Below are 21,410 nucleotides of genomic sequence, written 5' to 3' on the forward strand. Positions count from 1 at the left end.
TTTTTTTTAAATTATTTCATGAAATAATTTAAAAAAAAAATACTTGGGGCTTCGCCCTATTTTTGTGTCCAGCCAGGTACAACTAGGCAGCTGGGGGCTGGAATCCGCAGCGCAGGGAGGCCCAAGCTTTCTGGGCCCCCCCCGCTGCAAATTGCAGTCCGCAGCCACCCCGGAAAATGGCGCGTTCATAGAAGCGCCATCTTCTGGCGCTGTACCCAACTCATCCAGGGCCCTGGTGCGGTGGCTCACTGGGTAATAAAGGGGTTAGGGCCAGCTTGGCATTATCAGCTGGCCCTAAGCCCGAAATTCATGGGGTCATGCCAATATTAGACATGACCACCATGAATTTCTAGTAAAGTAATTAAAAAAAACACAACACCCAGAATAAAGTCCTTTAATTGAAATAAACACACAATTTTTTAATGTTCTAAATTAAACCATACTTACCATCACGCCCATTCCAGCTGAAGCCAACGATCTTCTGCAATAAAAGTAAAATAATAAAGCAACCTCATCCTTACCTCTCCATGGTTCCCAGGACCGGTCCAGCTCTGCTACATTCACATGACAGGCTGGACCGCAGCAGAACGCTGCCGTTCAGCTTGCCATGCGGCAGACACTGAGAAGCGCAGGCATGCTTGCGCTCCTCAGTGTCTGACTGTGACGGCATCCAGATGAGCCGAGATCATGTCCAATGAACTCGGCTCACCTCATGCACGTCACTGACAGCGTGGGAAAATTCTCCTGCTCCCCGCATGCGCAGTAGAAGTTTCCCACGCTGTCAGTGACGGACGTCCAGGAGGTGAGCTGAGTTCATTGTCGGCTCATCTGGATGCCGTCACAGTCAGACACTGAGGAGCGCAAGCATGCCTGCGCTTCTCAGTGTCTGCGGGATGACAGGCTGGATGGCGGCGTTCTGCTGCGGTCCAGCCTGTCATCTCGATGTAGCAGAGCTGGACCCGTCCTGGGAACCATGGAAAGGTAAGGATGAGGTTGCTTTATTATTTTATTTTTATTACAGGAGATCGTTGGCTTCAGCTGGAATGGGCGTGATGGTAAGTATGGTTTAATTTAGAACAATAAAGATTTGTGTCTTTATTTCAATTAAAGGACTTTATTCTGGGTGTTTGTGTTTTTTTTAACTTTGACTATGGGGTTAGTAATGGGGGTGTCTTATAGACGCCTCTCCATTACTAACCTGGGCTTGATGTCAGCTGGCATTATAAGCTGACATCAACCCCAGCCCTATTACCCCACTGCCACCGCTACAGGGCAGTGGGAAGAGCGAGGCTAAGTGCCAGAATTGGCGCATCCTATGAATGCGCCATTTCTGGGGCGGCTGACGGCTGGTGTTTCTAGCCTGGGAGGGGGCCAATATTCATGGCTCCCTTCCTGGGCTATTAATATCAGCCTCCAGCTGTCTGCCTAGCCTTTGCTAGCTATTAAAATAGGGGGGACCCCACGTCATTTTTTTGGGATCCCCCATTTTAATAGCTAGTAAAGGCTAGGTATTCAGCTGGGGGCTGATATTAGTAGCCTGGGAAGCTCCGTGGGTATTACCCCCTTCCCAGGCTTCAAACATCTGCCCCAGCCGTCTGCTTAACCTCCGCTAGAGACTAAAATTAAGGGGAACCCCACGCCAATTTTTTTTTTAATAAATCCGTTATTTTAACACTAGATGACAAGTACAGTAACCAGCACTGTCCCTGTACTTCTTATATATGTGACTGACATGTTTCTATCTATCTAATCTATGTGTGAAGCTCTATTCTGTCTGTTATAAATTGTCGGGTACAGATGCTGAATTGCCGGCCGGCTTTTTTAAAGAGACGGTGCATGAAAACACTATTATTTGTTTTAATAAATCCTTTACACTAAATGACAAGTACAGTAACCAACACTGTCACTGTACTTCTTATATATGTGACTGACATGTTTCTATCTATCTAATCTATGTGTGAAGCTCTATTCTTTCTATTCTAAATTGTCGGGTGCCGGCTTATGCCGCTGCTGAATTGCCGGCTTTTTATATATTGTCACAGAAGCGATGCGAACTTCCCTGCTCCGGACACAGCGCAGCGCTTCTGTGACAAGTGAAAGCTGTCGGCACAGAAGCCCTGCGCTGTGTCCGGAGCTGGGAATACGCAGCGATGTGTCAGTTTCAGCAAAGAAGCGCTGACTGTCTGGACCTACCGCGCCCGTATTTTAACTCCCTCCACCTTATATTAACTCCGACATGGCAAGGATACGGCCACGGCAGCTTATTAACACCCCCAGAGTATCCCCGCATGTCAATTTCTGAAAGTTCAAAAGCATTACCGGCGTATAAGACGACCCCAGACTAGACAGAAGATTTTTCAGTCTTCAAAAGTCGTCTTATACGCCGGAATATACGGTATATAGTTTAAATTACACCACATTGTAGCACCAATCAAAGGTTTAGTGTCTCAGATCCCCAGGGGATGCTTTTCTGGAATAGGAGCTCTGGGCAATTGCATTAATAGGAAGCTACATACTGATTGTTACCTTCCTGTTCCCTCCCTGCATTGATCATAGGAAGAAGTGTGTGGTTCTGATTGGACAAGCACGCAGTTCTCTTTAAGATTGGGTAGAGAACTTATTGCCTGATCACTAGAGAAATCTTCAGCTGGAATGCAAGCTGCTTAAAGCGCACCTGTCAGCAGGATTGTGCTCAGTAAACTACATACATTGTCAGGTGGGCGCCATTACAGTGAATAATATGATACCTTAGTTGATTAAATCCGTTCTGTCGTTCTTGTGTAATCTTTACTTTCAGTTAGTAGATAATGATATGCCCGTTTTTCGGGGTGGAACTGTGGAGTGGGCTCTATCTTGTGCTCTGCTTACAACTGTATGCTCTTATGACAGCTCACTGATCGTTCACGGACTTGCCTCCTATTTTACATAATGCATCTAGTATAGCGGGGCTAGGTAAAATAAGAGGCAGGTCAGTGAAGGCACAGTGAGCTGTCATAAGAGCATACAGATGAATACATAAGCAGAGCACCAGATAGAGCGCCCCCCACAGGCCGCCCCAAAGCACGAGCATATTTTTATCTAAAAACAAAGTAAAGATTACACAAGAACCACAGCATGGATTTCATCAACCAAGGTATCACTTTAATCAGAGTAATGTCACCCACCTGACAGTGTATATAGTTTACTGAGCACAATCCTGCTGACAGGTGCCCTTTAAAGGAAAAAATGATACCAACTTATTAGCATTAAAGAGGTTGTCCAGTGAAATCAAGTTATCACCTACCCACAGGATAGGTAATAACTTGTTGATCAGTGGGAGTCTGACTGCTGGTACCCACACCAAATGGCAGTATGGGTAACTTTTATCCCTGTTAGAATGGAGCGGCAGTACGCATGGAGCAGCAATCCTCCAGTCCATTTTGTAATGGAAATAAAAGTGACCCATCTGAGATACAAATTCCTCAATCTGCCAATTGGTGTGTTTCCCAGCAGTGGTCACCGGTCAGCAAGTTCATATATCCACTGGTTAGATGATATCTTCTTGGGACAGTGCCTTCAATATTTAATGTTTGTGTCTGTTAACAATGAAGGTTGTAAGCATTTAAGAAGCAATCACGTCACAGGCGTGCAGACAGGAGCGTGGAATGGCGCGCTCTGCTGTCGGCAGCTGTTAAATCCGGCTGTCAGAGATTAACAGCGGGATTTAACAGGTGCTCCGCCCGCAGCTGTTGTAGCCAAATGATGGCTGAATAAATCAGCCATCATATATCGGGAAAGATGCAGGTTCAGCATGTGAGCCCGCATCAAATTCAGGGAAACAACATGTGACATAAATATACGTCATATGTCGTGAAGAGGTTAAAGAAGCACTCCCATCAAAGTTTTTATCCTCTTCCACGCTCCTGTCTGCACACCTGTGACATGATCGTGGGGCACCGATAGGTTGTCATGAGAGCTCGGGGTCTGCCGACCACTGTGCCTGTCATTACGATCCACCTGTGAACGCCGGAGATTGTAATTTATGTTATATGTGGAGCACAAGCGATCTGACTATTGCAGCTTCATGTCTCCTAAGGGGACTATTAAATGCAGTATAAAGTTTTTAAAAAAATGAAAAAAGTTAAAAATCACTCCTCCATTGAAAATAAAACAATTAAAAAAATACATGTGGTATCGCTGCTTTCTGAAATGTCTGATCTATCAAAATATAAAATAAATTAATCTGGTCGATAAACAGCATATCGACAAGAATAATTGAAACGCCAGAATTACGTTTTTTTGGGGCTGGCACAACATTGCCATAAAATGCATTAAGAGGCGATATAAACATTGTATCTACCCCAAAATGGTATCAATAAAAACGTCAGCTCAAGGTGCAAAACATAAGCTGTCACCCAGCCCCATATCCCAAAAATGGAGACGCTGCGGGTCTCGGAAAATGACGACAACACCACAAAATAAATTTCAAACAAATTTCTGAATTTTTTTTCACCACGTAAATAAAAAAAAAACTATACATGTTTGGTATTTACATACTCGCACTGAACTGGGGAGTCATGTTGTCAGGTAAGTTTCACCATATAGTGAACATGGTACATAAAAGACCAAGAAAACAATTGTGGAATTGCACTTTTTTTTGCAATTTCACTGAACTTGGATTTTTTTTTTCCTATTTTCCAGTACACGATATGGTAAAATCAATGGTGCAATTCAAAAGTACAACATGTCCCGCAAAAAACAAGCCCTCATACGGCTATATTGATGGAAAAATAATAAAGTTATGACTCTTGGAAGAAGGGGAGGAAAAAACTGAAAATGGCCTGGGGGTGTTTGTATAATTCTTGTAATATCTTTGTAATATCTCAGCTTGAAGAAATATGGAAAACTAGTTGTTATTGGCTGTCTGTGTTTATAAAGTAAATCTATGTTTGTTTTATATCCTAGGAGTATTGGATTCTCCACTTATATCTCTTCTTTTCTGGGCCATGGTTTGCTTCTCAGTAATGTCCCTTTTCACAAAGCGATATGGTCTTCGACCACTTATTGTGGCATTGATCTTGCGTTCCGTGTATTACCTTGGTATCGGTCCAACACTCTACATACTTGGAGGGCTGAATGTAAGGCTTCATGTACTTTATACTTGTGAAAATGCATGTAAATGACTGAAATCTCATTTTAGAAGTGGATTACACTCTGTCATTGCAGAAAGCCAGAAAAAGTTCTGAATAAACAGTGAACTTTGTTCTGTCTTTGTGCCTTGACCGGAACTGCCAGAAGGCACTTCAGCAAGTAATCCCATTCAGACACCAGGAATTTAAGCTTGGTATGGGTTCACTCAGTAGTTGTACTATTTCAGATTATGTAAGGGCACTAAGTTACAGTATATTGAGTGCTAAAATACATTCTTCATCAGCCCCAAAATTTGTCTTGTAGCATACAGGCAACACTATGTCATGTCAATAAACATCTAAACAGTTCACTAACTATTCTTGTTAAAGGAGTTTGAGACTTCAGAAGTTTGGAAAAATAACCTTGAGTGCATTTGTAATGTATTTTCTGTCATTTTTCTAGGATGTCTTAGTATAGGGACACACAGCATTTATGTCCATTGGCAGGAAGTTACTTCTGACAATGACCAGTCAGGGTAGATGACTAAGAATCTATCCACCATAGAGTACAATTGTGAAAAAAAAAACATACGGTACTGTGCAAAAGTTATTTTTATCAGTTTAAGACTACCTGTCATGTGCTCAAAAAAAATTAGCTAAATAGCTTGTAAAAAATCCCAATTTTTTTGAGCAAGTGGCAGATCCTATTTAACAGAATGATGTTAATTAACAAAAAGGAAATGCAAAGCGAATCAACATTTGATCTTCAAAATACCATCAATGCATCATTTTTTCTAGGTATACTTGCACAGTTTTATAATGAATTCTGCAGGGAGGTTGTTCCAAACATCTTTGTGAACTAAGCACAGATCTGTAGATGTCGGCTTGCTCAAATCCTTCTGTCTCTTCATGTAATCCTAGACAGACTGGATAATGAAAGGACCTGGAAACCATCTGCAGTGACTTTGAAGACTTAGGCAAGAAAGTGAAAGAATTGGGAGCGCAGGTGGTCTTCTCATCCATCCTCCCAGTGGATGGCCATGGAACAATGAGGTGGAATAAGATTCTACAGGTGAACAACTGGCTACGTCGATGGTGCCGTCAACAAGGATTTGGATTTCTGGATCACGGAATGAATTACCTATACGATGGACTACTTGCTAGAGATGGGGTGCACCTTACGAAGACTGGAAAACATGTATTTGGAAGTCGCCTTGCTACACTCATCAGAAGAGCTTTAAACTAGAACAATGTGGGAAGGGAAGCAAAAGGCCGGAAAAAGCCATACAGCTGACAAATACTATTGAGATCTCTGCTACTGGAAGTGGAAAAGAAGAACAAAGACAAAAAAATCTAAATAATAAAAATATGGGAGGAAGAGAAACCAATCACAAACTAAAATGTTTTTATACAAATGCACAAAGCATAGGCAACAAACAAGGAGAATTGGAACTACTAATGCAGGAAAAGGAATATGATGTCATTGGAATCACTGAAACTTGGTGGGACGATACACATGATTGGAATAAAAGGCTAAAAGGATACAACTTATTTGCAAGAAACAGACTTGATAAACGAGGAGGAGGTGTTGCATTGTATGTTAGAAAAGCGTATATCTGCACAGAGATTGAAGCTTCAGAGACTGGGAGTTCTGTGGAAACTGTTTGGGTAAGAATACAAGGAGAGAACAACGGAAAGGACACCATTGTAGGCATTTACTACAGGCCACCTGGGCAAGCTGAAGATATGGATGAACTCTTTATGTATCAAATGACCAAGTTCTCCAAAAAATATGACGTAGTGGTCATGGGAGATTTCAACTATCCAGACATTTGTTGGGAATCTCTCTCAAGTAAAACTAACAGGTCAAGCAAATTCTTATCCTCTCTTGCTGACAACTTTATCTTCCAAAAGGTAGGGGAGAAAACAAGGGGATCTGCTACTTTGGATCTAATCCTTATAAACAGGGAGGAAATGGTTGAGGAGGTAAAGGTGGCTGGGACCCTAGGAGGCAGCGATCATGCTATTATAGAATTTTGGATAACTAGAGGAGGAAGACATGTGAAGACTCAAACTTCAAGGTTAGATTTTAGAAAGGCAGATTTTAAGAGACTCAGAAAGAGAATAGGAGGGATCCAATGGCTGGATGTCCTTAAGGACAAAAATGTCCAGGAAGGATGGGAAATTTTTAAAAATGAGATTCTCAAAGCACAATCGTTAACAATCCCGAAAAGTAGGAAGAATGGGAAGCATTTAAGGAAACCAGGATGGATGAACACAGAACTTAAACACATGCTAAAAAGAAAGAAAGAAATGTTTATTAAATGGAAAGAGGGAGGCATATCTAAAGAAGATTATAATGCAGTCTGCAGATCCTGCAGGGCACGTATCAGGTTAGCTAAAGCTGACAATGAATTAAGGCTTGCAAGAGATGTCAAAAGCAATAAAAAAGGATTTTGGGGGTATGTCAAAAGTAAAAGAAAAATCAAAGATGCTATAGGATTTTTACAGGATGAAAATGGAGAAATGGTAAGAGAGGATGTTGAGAAGGCCGAACTTTTTAATTCCTATTTTGCATCTGTTTTCTCTCAGAAAGAAAATGTAACATCAACTGATCTTCACTGTCCTTTTAAAGGAATAGAGGAATCCAAGTTATCAGTAAACAGAAAGATTGTGAGGGAATATTTAGCTAACATAAATGAGTTCAAGTCTCCAGGTCCAGATGAATTACACCCCAGAGTACTGAAGGAGATTGTAGAAGAAATTTTAGAACCACTCTCCATAATCTTTGAAAATTCTTGGAGAACAGGAGAAGTCCCAGAAGACTGGAGAAGAGCAAATGTTGTTCCTATCTTCAAAAAGGGGAAGAAGGTGGACCCAGGGAACTATAGGCCGGTGAGTCTGACTTCTATACCAGGAAAGATCTTTGAACAAATTATTAAACAACATGTATGTAAGTACATGGATAAGAATGAAGTGATTAACCAGAGTCAGCATGGGTTTGTAACTAACAAGTCATGTCAGACTAACTTAATTTCCTTCTATGACAGAATCACTGACTGGGTGGATCAGGGAAATGCTGTAGATATAGTATATCTTGACTTCAGCAAAGCATTTGACAAAGTATCTCACATCATCCTTATTGAAAAAATGACCAAGTATGCAATGGACCAGGCAACTGTTAGGTGGATTCATAACTGGCTTAGTGATCGGACTCAAAGGGTGGTTGTAAATGGCTTCACATCCAGCTGGATGAATGTCTCAAGTGGGGTACCACAGGGCTCCGTCCTGGGACCTGTATTGTTCAACATCTTTATCAATGATTTAGATGAAGGAATTGAGGGTAAACTGATTAAATTTGCTGATGACACAAAGCTAGGAGGGATAGCTAATACTAGAGAAGAGAGAGAGAGGATTCAAAAAGACCTAAATAAACTGGAGCAGTGGGCAGCAACCAACAGAATGGTTTTTAACAGGGAAAAATGCAAAGTACTACATCTGGGCAATAAAAATGAAAAAAGCATATACAGAATGGGAGGAATAGAGCTAAGCAACAGTACATGTGAAAAAGACTTAGGTATACTAATAGATCATAGACTGAACATGAGTCAACAGTGTGATGCAGCAGCAAAAAGGCAAATACAATTCTGGGATGTATTAACAGAAGCATACAGTCTAGATCACGTGAAGTCATTATCGGTCTTTACTCCTCTTTGGTCAGACCTCATCTGGAATACTGTGTACAGTTTTGGGCACCACATTTTAAAAAAGACATAGACAAACTGGAGCAAGTTCAGAGAAGAGCGACCAGAATGGTGACTGGTCTGCAAACCATGTCCTATGAGGAACGGTTGCAGGATTTGGGAATGTTTAGCTTGCAAAAAAGAAGACTGAGAGGAGACTTAATAGCTGTCTACAAATATGTCAAGGGCTGTCACATTGTAGAAGGATCATCTTTATTCTCATTTGCACAAGGAAAGACTAGAAGCAATGGGATGAAACTAAATGGGAGGAGACACAGATTAGATATTAGAAAAAACTTTTTGACAGTTAGGGTGATTAATGAGTGGAACAGGCTGCCACGAGAGGTGGTGAGTTCCCCTTCAATGGACGTCTTCAAACAGAGGCTGGACAGACATCTGTCTGAGATGATCTAGTGAATCCTGCTTTGAGCAGGGGGTTGGACCAGATGACCCAGGAGGTCCCTTCCAACTCTACCATTCTATGATTCTATGTTGAGATCAGGACTCTATGAAGCCATATCATCACTTCCAGAACTCTTTGTTCTTTTAAGATAGTTCTTAATGCTGTTTCCAGTCATTGTGCTGCAGAAAAAACTTGTAGCCAATCAGACACATTCCTGATGTTATTGCATTATGGATTAGGTATCTGCCTGTATTTCTCAACACCGATGACAACATTATTCCTGACCAATTCTCCAACTCTATATGCTTAAATGCAGCCCCCATCTTGCAAAGAACCTGCTGCACGGTAGCTTACAAACACTCATTATTATTGTAGGGCTCTCAAGCTCTTTGTCAAACAAACTAAACTGCCTCTTGTTACAGTCAAATATTTCAAATTTTGACTCATCAGTCTGAGTACCTGCTGACCTTTTTCAGCACGTTGGTTCCTATGTTATCGTGTACAGTAGTGTTCAAAATAATAGCAGTCCAATATGACTAACCAGATTAATCACTGCTTTTGGTATAAATTATATTACCACATGTCAAACAATTTACCAGTTGGTGCAGTAGATTCTAAGAAAACTAACAGACTCAGCATTCATGATCTGCAGGTTTTTGAGTCTGTGTATTTGAATAATTAATTGAAAGGGGGTGTGTTCAAAATAATAGCAGTGTGAAGTTCAATTAGTGAGGACAATCATTCTGTGATGAAACCGGTGTGAATCAGGTGGCCCTTATTTAAGGGTGAAGCAAGCACATGCTGTACATTCATTTCTTCTTGAGTGCCTGAGAGATATGGGTTGTTCGAGACATTGTTTAGAAGAATAGCATATTTTGATTAAAAAGTTGATTGGAGAGGGTAAAACTTATAAAGAAGTGCAGACAATGATAGGCTGTTCAGCTAAAATGATCTCCAATGCTTTAAAATGGAAAGCAAAACCAGAGAGACATGGAAGAAAACGGAAGACTACCATTCGAATGGATCGAAGAATAGCCAGAGTGGCAAATCCAATGATCAGCTCCAGGATGATTATAGACAGTCTTAAGTTACCTGTGAGTACTGTGACAGTTAGAAGACACCTGTGTGAAGCTAATTAGCAAGAAGTCCCTGCAAAGTCCCATTGTTAAAAAAAGACATGTACTGAAGCAGATACAATTTGCCAAAGAACACATCAACTGGCCTAAAAAGAAATGGAGAAACATTCTGTGGACTGATGAAAGTAAAACTGGACTTTTTGGGTTCAAGGGCCGCAGACAGTTCATCAGACGACCCCCAAACTCTGCATTCAAGCCACAGTACACTCTGATATGGGCATGTTTCTCTTAGGCTGCGTTCACACATTGCGTATTTTTTACGCGCGAGTATTTTCCTGCAGTTTTTACCTGCTTTTTTTTACGCAGGTAAAAACTGCACCTCCATTCACACACTGCGTTTTTTCCTGCGTTTTTTTACACAGGTGCAGGAGAAATAAAGTGTGAGGAGCATGGACACCTGTATGTAATGTAATGTATGTGTCTGTATGTGTAATGTAATGTATGTGTCTGTGTGTCCTGTGTGTACTGTCTGTGTCTATGTGTCGTGTGTGTGAGTGTCCCCCTAGCAGTGTATGTACAGCCAGCTTCTGGCTGCAGTACATACACTGCTTTAAAGAAAAAAACTATGGATACTCACCTATCCGATGGACGGGAGAGGCGTCCGGTCCCGCGGCTTCCAGCATCTGCCGTGAAGCGATCAGCTGACTGTCAGGTGACCGGCTTGTAAATCAGCTGACCGGAAGCCGGTAAGCTACAGTCAGCTGAACGGTTCTCCGGCTGATGCTGGAAGCCGCGGGACCGGAGCGGTCGCCTCTCCCATCCATCGGATAGGTGAGTATCCATAGTTTCTCCTGCGCCTCCATAAAAAAGCGCTGGAATTATGCAGTGTGTGAACACCGCTGCGTAATTCCATCGTTTATAATGGGCACAATAGGAGAAAGCGCAGGACGCAGCTGCGTAAAGAATTGACATGTCAATTCTTTACGCAGCTGCGCTTTCGTGCTGCGTAAAATAACACAGTGTCTGAACGGTCAAGTGAATTTCCCATTCACTTTGCTGGTAGACAGAAGGCACATTTCGTATTTTGAAAAAGCGCGCGCGAAAATACTCAATGTGTGAATGCAGCCTTACTATGGTGCCGGACCTATTTACCACATACCAAGGATCATGGACCAGTTTGTCCTAGTATAAAGATTTTGTGCTTAACTGATGGTTTTGAACATACTGCTATTATTTTGAATACTACTGTATAGTTGAGTCAGTTAACCTTCTTTCCATGTCAAAGGTATGGCTTTTTGTCCTCAATTTTCCAGGAAGACAACTACTAGCCACACTTCTCCAAACAGTCGTTGGGTATAGTTAGGTCACACTGGTGCTGCAATTTCTGAGCTGCTGGCACTGCTAAACAATTTCTAATTTTGAAGGGAAGTAGGCATGGAGTGTTTTACATCTGCTGCACTAAGTTCCTTCGGCCCACCGTGCCATCTACACTGATGTGTGCACTTAGCCAAAGACTGATTTGAAATTCTGATATCCTTGGGACTTTCAGGGAGTTCTAAGTTATCCACCAAGGAAGTAAGGTGAGTACAGGAAAAGGACGCTATTACTTTTTCATGTAGATAGCATTAGTTCTTAGGATTCTGTAGTCCCATCCTCATGACTGATGGTACAGTTGCATGTAAAAGTTTGGGCACCCCTTGTCAAAATTACCGTTGTGAACAGTTAAGCAAGTTGAAGATAAAATGATCTCTAAAAGGCCTAAAGTTAAAGAAGTTGTGTCCAACATTTGGACAACCCCTTCTCATGTCCCAAAGCTTCTAGTCACCTCCGGTGCTGGCGCGGTTCCAGTGGTGTCAGCACTTATGGTCCCGGGGCTCTCGTACTATTGTTGTGACACGTGAGCCAAGCGTCCAATCAGTGCCGGCGTCACTGTCTACGCCTTCTGTCAAATTGAACATGAAGAGGAAGTCCAGGCTGCAGCTGATCACTGACTATGACGCCGGGTCTGATTGGGTGCCAGACTCATATGTTACAACATCCGCATGGGAGCCCCGGGACCGCAAGTGCCGACACCGCTGGTACGGCACGGGAGGTGAGAATAACTTTTTTTTTATCGGGGGAAAAACTTTTAGATGAAGAAGAGGTTATCCTAGTAGTGGACAACCCCCTTAAAGATGACACATTTCTTTTTAGATTTTAGACAAAATAAAAAAAAATTATATTTATCTATACAGTTCTGGTAAAAATTAAGAGACCACTGCAAAATTTTCATTTTCTCTGATTTTTCTCTTTATAAGTATATTTTTGAGTAAAATGTACATTGTTGTTTTATTCTATAAACTACTGACAACATGTCTCCGAAATTCAAAGCTAAAAATTTTGTATTTATTTGCAGCAAATGAGAAATCATCAAAATAATAAAAAAGAAACAGAGCTTTCAGACCTCAAATAATGCAAAGAAAACAAGTTTTTATTCATTTAGAAACAACAATACTCATGTTTTAACTCAGGAAGAGTTCAGAAATCCATATTTGGTGGAATAACCATGATTTTTAATCACAGCTTTCATGCGTCTTGGCATGCTTTCCACCAGTCTTTCACACTGCTTTTGGGTGACCTTTTGCCACTCCTGGCACAAAAATGTAAGCAGTTCTTCTTTGTTTGATGGCTTGTGACTATCCATCTTCATCTTGATTACATTCCAGAGGTTTTCAATGGGGTTCAGGTCTGGAGATTTGGCTGGCCATGACAGGGTCTTGATGTGGTGCTCCTTCATCCACACATTGATGGACCTAGCTGTGTGGCATGGGGCATTGTCCTGCTGGAAAAAAACAGTCCTCAGAGTTGGAGAACATTGCCTGTGCAGAAGGAAGCAAGTGTTTTTCAAGGACAACCTCATATACGGCTTGATTCATATGTTTTTCGCAAAGATTAACCCCCCCCCCAATTCCAGCCTTGCTGAAGCATCCCCAGATCATCACCGATCCGCCACCAAATTTCACAGTGGGTGCAAGACACTGTGGCTTGTATGCCTCTCCAGGTCTCCGTCTAACCATTAGACGACCAGGTGTTGGGCAGAGCTGAAAATTAGACTCATCAGAGAAGATTGCCGTACGCCAGTCCTCCATGGTCCAATCCTTATGGACTTTGGCAAACTTCAGCCTGGCTCTCCTTTGCTTCTCATTGATGAAAGGCTTTTTTCTAGCTTTACATGACTTGAGGCCTGCCTCTAGGAGCCTATTACGAACTGTTCTTGCCGTACACTTCACCCCAGCTGCCATTTACCATTCCTTTTGTAGGTCACTTGATGTCATCCTGCGATTGCTGAGTGACATTCGAATAAGATGACGGTCATCCCGGTTAGTGGAGAGTCGCTTTTGCCCTTTGGCGGTCTGTAGCTTTGTTGTCCCCTATGTCTGCTGTTTGACCTCGTTGTAATGGACTGCCGTCTTCATAATTTTAAGGATGGAGACAACATGACGCTCACTGTATCCCTCTGCTAGTAAAGCCAGAATTTAGCCCTTCTTTTCCTCACTCAACACTTTTCTTTTCAACTCCTTTGGCATGGTTAAAAGTTATTTTGTCATTCAAATTACTTTTGGGCTATTCCTAGCACTTGTTTTGCCATCCAGCTTGTCCTATTGCAAGAGGATTTTGAAGACCACAGCAGTGTTTTTTATACTTTCCCTCGTTACATAAGATTTGGTTCAGGTGATCACCTAATCAGAAGTACATTAAGTAGAATGAGGTGTACTTTGGTTGGAATTCAACTCACACTGGAGTGGAATGACTGTCAGACATGCATGTAGAGATGGTGATTTTTAGAAAACTGTGCAGTGGCCTCTTAATTTTTGCCAGAGCTGTGTATATATATATATGCGTGTATGTGTATGTGTGTATATATATATATATATATATATATATATATACATATATACAGTGCATTGTGAAAGTATTTGGCCCCCTTGAACTTTTCTACTTTTTGCCACATTTTTGGCTTCAAACATAAAGATATAAAATTCTAATTTTTTGGGGAAGAATCAACAACAAGTGGGACACAATCGTGAAGTGGAAAGGCCAGGTGATGCAAATTTCCCAGCTTTTTAAAAACTCAGCCTCCTCTAACCTTGTCCCAAAAAACAGCAGCCATGGGTTCTTCTAAGCAGCTGCCTAGCACACTGAAAATGAAAATGTTGGAGGCCCACACAGCAGTAGAAGGCTATAAGAAGATAGCAAAGTGTTTTCAAATTGCCCTCTGCTGCGTCCTCACCATAAAATTCAGAAGTATGCAAAAGAACATCTAAACAAGCCTGATGCATTTTGGAAACAAGTCCTGTGGACCGATGATGTTAAAATAGAACTCTTTGGCCACAAAAATCAAAGGTATGTGTGGGGAAAAAAGGGCACAGAATTTCAGGAAAAGAACATCTCGCCAACCATTAAGCATTGGGTTGATAAATAATGGTTTTGGGTTGTGTTGCAGCCAATAGCACGGGGAACATTTCACGTGTAGAGGGAAGAATCGATCCAATGAAATTTCATCAAATTCTTGATGCAAACGTAACACCCTCTGTAAAAAAGCTGAAGTTGAAAAGAGGATGGCTTCTACAAATGGATAACAATTCCAAACACGCGTCAAAATCCACATTAGACAACATTAAAAGGCGCAAGCTGAAGGTTTTACAAGGGCCCTCACAGTCCCCTGATCTGAACATCCTTGAAAATCTGTGGCTAGACCTCAAAATAGCAGTGCATGCAAGACAACAAAGGAATCTCACAGAACTGGAAGAATTTTCCAAGGAAGAATGGATGAAAATCCCTCAAACATGAATCAAAAGACTGTTGGCTGGCTGCAAAGTGTCTACAAGCTGTGATACTTTCAAAAAGGGGTGCTACTAGGTACTAACCATGCAGGTTGCCCAAACTTTTGCATCGGCCCATTTTCGTTTTTTGTAATTTTTAAAATGTACAAAATGAATATATATACAGTACCGACCAAAAGTTTGGACACACCTTCTCATTTATAGATTTTTCTGTATTTTCAAAGCACCCCCACACCATCACACCTCCTCCTCCATGCTTCACGGTGGGAACCAGGCATGTAGAGTCTCTCCGTTCACCTTTTCTGCGTCTCACAAAAACACGGTGGTTGGAACCAAAGATCTCCAATTTGGACTCATCAGATCAAAGCACAGATTTCCACTGGTCTAATGTCCATTCCTTGTGTTCTTTAGCCAAAACAAGTCTCTTCTGCTTGTTTCCTGTCCTTAGCAGTGGTTTCCTAGCAGCTATTTTACCATGAAGGCCTGCTGCACAAAGTCTCCTCTTAACAGTTGTTGAAGACATGTGTCTGCTGTTAGAACTCTGTGTGGCATTGACCTGGTCTCTAATCTGAGCTGCTGTTAACCTGCGATTTCTGAGGCTGGTGACTCGGATAAACTTATCCTCAGTAGCAGAGGTGACTCTTGGTCTTCCTTTCCTGGGGCGGTCCTCATGTGAGCCAGTTTCTTTGTAGCGCTTGATGGTTTTTGCAACTGCACTTGGGGACACTTTCAAAGTTTGCTCAATTTTTCGGACTGACTGACCTTCATTTCTTAATGTAATGATGGCAACTCGTTTTTCTTTGCTTAGCTGCTTTTTTCTTGCCATAATATAAATTCTAACAGTCTATTCAGTAGGACTATCAGCTGTGTATCCACCAGACTTCTGCGCAACACAACTGATGGTCCCAACCCCATTTATAAGGCAAGAAATCCCACTTATTAAATATGACAGGGCACACCTGTGAAGTGAAAACCATTTCCGGTGACTGCCTCTTGAAGCTCATCAAGAGAATGCCAAGAGTGTGCAAAGCAGTCATCAAAGCAAAAGGTGGCTACTTTGAAGAACCTAGAATATAAGACATATTTTCAGTTGTTTCACATTTTTTTGTTAAGTATATAATTCCACATGTGTTAATTCATAGTTTTGATGCCTTCAGTGTGAATGTACAATTTTCATAGTCATGAAAATACAGAAAAATCTTTAAATGAGGTGTGTCCAAACTTTTGGTCTGTACTATATATATGTGTGTGTGTGTGTGTGTGTGTGTGTGTGTGTGTGTGTGTGTGTGTGTGTGTTTTGGGCCTAAAATACAAAGGAAATGTGTCATCTTTAACTTTAGGCCTTTTAGAGATCATTTCATCTTCAACTTGCTTAACTGTTCACAGTAACAGTAATTTGGACCAGGGGTGCCCAAACTTTTACATGCCACTGCATCTATTATGTGACGAAGCATTAGTGCCATTTGTGCATCTTTTTCCTAGTTTATAACCACTCTTGCATGTAAAATAAGTCTTGTACATTTTCTTCTGGTCAACTCTCATATCTTTTTTTTTTATATTCTCAACAGCTGACGAACAAAATAGTTTTTGTTGTTAGTTTTGTGGGTAATCGAGGAACCTTTATCCGTGGCTATAAGGCCATGATAATGGATATGGAATTTCTCTATCATGTTGCCTACATTCTTACTAGTTTTCTGGGAATCTTCGCTCATGAACTGTTTTATAGCATCCTGGTAAGTGACTTGTGATTTACATTCAAACATGGCTATTCTATTGCTTAAGCTATATGATCTACATACAAACCTAACAATTATAATGGTTAAAAGGGTTGTCCCACAGATAAAGTACATTTTAATTAAAAGATCTTGGAATATAATAAGTTCTATTATTTATTATTAAGTTCTACAATTGGATTGGTTAAAAAAATGTTCCTGAGCTGAGATAATCTTATAAATGTGCCCCTGCTAAGTACTGTAAGTGACTTAGACTTTTCTCCCTGGCCAGGAGCTGTGGTATGTGCCAACCATGAACTAGAGCAGTTCTGCAGGATGGGACACAACCATTACACAGTACACAGCAGGGACACATTTATTACATTATCACTGCACTGGAACATTTTTAACACCCAATTGTGAAACATTATTATTCCAAGATCTATTGATTAAAATGAACTTTGTTTATAGGACAACCCCTTTAAGTTCTAACTGCTTAGCCTAAATATTCAAGACTTGTTCTTGTACAATAAATTGTATGTGTGTTTCTCCTGATCTAGAAATACATAGTGAGGTTTAAACAGTTCAGCAACAGCTCTGCAGCACAGATCAGCGAATAGTCTGTAGCTGTTTTCTTTCGCTGAAGAACTCTGAGTTTTCCTGTAAATGCTTTTCTATTAAGCAATCCTACTCTACTATTCAAAAACGCAGTAATGTTGCCTTTGGGACTTCATAAAGCAGCTGAAAGACTCAAAGTCATTAAAGGAGAGCTGCACATGGTTGCCAAGCAGAAAAACACATTAAAGTCAACTTCAAGAATGGAGAATAAGTGCTATTGTGTTTTGTTTGATTTTCAATTTCTTGCTATTTTAATATGACTTAACTTCATCCTAATTTCTTTCAACTTAAGCTTTTTGACCTGATATATCGTGAAGAGACGCTATTTAATGTAATAAAGAGTGTAACACGAAATGGCCGATCGATTCTCCTCACTGCATTGCTTGCCCTGATCCTGGTCTACCTCTTCTCCATTGTGGGCTTCCTCTTCTTGAAAGATGACTTCATTATGGAAGTGGATCGGCTTCCCCAGGGTAGGCAGTAGAGGAAATAGTATTTCTGCAGTGCAGAAGGAAAGCCATAGTATGTGATTTGTATTTTACAATTGATTTTTTTTACCGGTCAATCTAAATGCTTTAGTCATGAAAGTTGTTTTTATGCATTATAAATTACTGCATCTTAGTCTGATGGACTATTTAAAGAAAGTAGTTCAATGAGCCTGTTTCTCTACAGCTCCCCTCACTATGGCTCACTCAATGGGATCCAGCTCTTTTGCAGAATATTGTGGGAAGGACCAAGCTGACTGCACTTCTGAGGTTACAGTACTTGATAACACTGAAGGTGAATAGACTGGAATGGTGATGGGTTGTATCTGCTATAAACGTCTTATTGCATTCTTTCTCTTGGCTCAATAATCACCATTCCATTATACTTGCAATATACCTCGATGCCATTCCTTTCAGCCTCTTGGTAATTTTCTCTAGATACATTGGAAACTGTTTATTTAATGGGGTGTGCATACTTCCTAACTGTAAACTGTGTAGAACAGGGTACACTTGTAAAGTAAAATGTGAAAGTAATGTATATGTTCCTTACCGAAACTGGCGATATATTGTACAGAAGTAGCAATACATTTTTTCTAGTTATATATATTTACTCAGACCAATACTGTTTTTTATCATCAAAATAATGTGTACTTCCTATTGTAGTAAAGGGCGTGATGGGATCTCAGTTGCCTAGACAAGCACATAGAAAAATGTCACTTCTAACCCCTAAGGACAGAGCTCATTTTCATTATGTTTGCAAATTTCCCTACCCTAACTTAAGCCATAACTTTTTTTGTGAAAATAGAAATATGAGAGTTTGTCTTTTGCGAGACAAGTTGTAATTTTGAATGAGACCATTTATTTTACCATACAATATACTACAATTTGAAGTAGTAAAAAAATGGTCAAAAAATAAAATTTCTCAAGGATTTTTTGGCTTTTTGTTTTTATGGCGTTCATTTTGTAGTAGAATGACCTGGAAAGCTGATTCTCCAGGTCAGTACAGTTACAGAGATATTTTTTTTTAGTTAAGTGGAGAAAAAAATTAGATTTTTGTCTAAAAAAAATTTAGGTTTGTGTTGCCATTTTCCGAGACCAGTAACATTTACTGTTAGCTTTGTGAGGGCTTGTTTTTTGCTTGGCAAGCTAGTGGTTTTACTCATATAGATTTTGGGTACACGTGATGTTTTGATAATTTTTTATTGCATTTTAGTAGATAACGAAAACTGCAATTCTGGACTTTTATGGATGCAGCAATACAACATTTTTTAATAGCTTAATTATTTTGGAGCTGTGCTTCACAGGAGTATCAAAATGGCTTGAGCAGACCATCGGCTGTCACTGAAACCCATTAGTCCTTTGTGATCACTTCGCAGGGGACGATGGGAGCTAATGCATGCGAGCAAAGTTCCATTTAAAAGCCGCTGTCAGAGACTGACGGTAACGTTTAAATGGTTAACTATAGTGATCGGAGCTGAACTTTGGCCACATTTGTTAGTCACAGGTGCCAGCTGTGTAATTTAGCTGCCATCTACCACATGTGGAGAGAGCTCAGCTACTGCTATCACATGTATGTGATATTGCATTAAGAGATTAATGACTGTTCCAGCCTCAGAATTATTCAACCCCCGGAATAGAATCCCTTATAAGTGCAAATCAGATGTTGTCTCAAGCACACGTGATGCATATAATCAAGAGCTTCATTAGTTACATCAGGTATGCGTGAGATAAAACATGTCAATTACCTGAACTGGCTAGGGGCTTGTTGAATGTATCACTTGATTACATGTTATAAATCTAAGTCAAAAAAGTAGTACAAAAAGTTAAGAGATCGTTCGCTTGCTGAACCTGGAACAAATAGAGGAATTTCCTGTTGTCATTTTCGCAAAGATGTCCCCTGCAACATAGAAATATAAAATACAATATCTATGAGTTAATAACAAAGTTTGCTACTTTTTTTTAAGTACTTGATCTATGTTCCGATTTACTAATATATTGCCATTTTCATATTCTACAGTAAAAAAAATTTTTTTATAAACAAAGCCAATTACTTATGTAAATTCACATTTGATTTATATATTTTTCATCTACATTTAAATCTTTTTAGATGAAGATGATGACACGGAGAGAGCCTGTGATACACTGCTCATGTGCATTCTAACCGTTCTTAATCATGGGTTGCGGAATGGAGGAGGTGTGGGAGACATTTTGAGAAAACCTTCTAAAGAAGTGAGTAAGAAAGAAAGAATTCTTTATAAATATGGGGGCTACTTTACTTACTTATCTTTATTCCTTATTACAAACTGCACCTTTCATTAAAAAAATTCTTCCATTTCCTTATATATATACATGTATATATTGTGACAAAGCTGGAGGGGAGATATGTTTTCCTGAGGCTGTTAGCCTCAGTGAACTAAAACCATTAAATTTCCTCCAGCATGTTATTTGTTGAGAGGGGTTAAGTCCATTTGTAAAAGGGAGTGTTTTTTGTGAATGACCATTGTGAATGGTGGGAGATCATTCACCATATCTCCACCTCAGGGTGTGGTCTGGGGGAGTTTAAATACTCAGTCAGCTGAGGCATTCAGAATTCAATGTCTGGAGAAGTAAGCTCCAGAAGGGAGCTTGTGTTTGTTCTTGAACCATGTGGAGTTACTGAACTCTCAGCAGGCGGATCCCTGCTACTACAAGGACTGTGTTTTGTGTGACCGTTTTTGCTTTGTTTTCCTGTTTTGCCCAGTGGGCTGTGTTTATTTTCGCGGACTAAATGTTAGTTTATGCCACATTACTATAAACCAACCAAAGATTTAAAGAGACAGCGTACTTGTGTCTACCTCTGTGTGCAGCTGAGTGAGAGACCAACCACAATATATATACGTGTATGTGTTTTTGGATGTACATATTACATTTACTTTGAATATTGTGACATTAATATTGAGAGAAAATTAAATATTACGTTTAAATATTAAATAATTATCAACCATAATTGTTTCCATAAATCCCAAATTTTCTTAAAGAGGTTTTACCATGAACAAAGTATATTTTCATCAATAGATCTTGAAATAATAATAATTTCCACATTTGGATGTGTTTAAAAAAATGTCCCTGTGCTGAGATAATCTTATAAATGTGCCCCTGCTGTGTACTGTGTAATGGCTGTGTCGGACTGTACAGGAACATGGTCTGATTATACCACAGCTCCTGGACAGAGGGGGAGAAAGAGTATACAGACAGGACAGCACGGGATCACAGCTGATTCTTTCTGCGAGGTAAAGCATTTGCCATCACCTGCTGTCCTCTCTGTATACTCTCTTTTGCAGCCTTCCCAGCCCAGGAGATGTGGTATGATCAGACCATGTTACTGCACAGTCAGACACGGCCATTACACAGTACACAGCAGGGGCACATTTATAAGATTATCTCAGCACAGGAACATTTTTTT

The 21,410-nt window shown here is 40.4% G+C and overlaps 1 protein-coding gene across 1 annotated transcript in view; it reads left to right on the forward strand.

Moving 5' to 3' along the window:
* ITPR3 (inositol 1,4,5-trisphosphate receptor type 3) overlaps positions 1 to 21,410 on the forward strand; it is a 373,063-nt gene that overhangs the window by 297,130 nt on the left and 54,523 nt on the right. Inside the window, exons 50-54 of the mRNA XM_073666508.1 lie at positions 4,945 to 5,117; positions 16,722 to 16,886; positions 17,776 to 17,956; positions 18,156 to 18,263; positions 20,076 to 20,197. Of these exons, the coding sequence (XP_073522609.1) occupies positions 4,945 to 5,117; positions 16,722 to 16,886; positions 17,776 to 17,956; positions 18,156 to 18,263; positions 20,076 to 20,197 (749 nt within the window). The remainder of the gene's footprint in view (positions 1 to 4,944; positions 5,118 to 16,721; positions 16,887 to 17,775; positions 17,957 to 18,155; positions 18,264 to 20,075; positions 20,198 to 21,410) is intronic.

Source organism: Phyllobates terribilis, unplaced genomic scaffold (genome assembly GCF_046119375.1).
Source record: "Phyllobates terribilis strain yellow unplaced genomic scaffold, ASM4611937v1 Scaffold_2__4_contigs__length_985480577, whole genome shotgun sequence".
NCBI classification, from domain to species: domain Eukaryota; kingdom Metazoa; phylum Chordata; class Amphibia; order Anura; family Dendrobatidae; genus Phyllobates; species Phyllobates terribilis.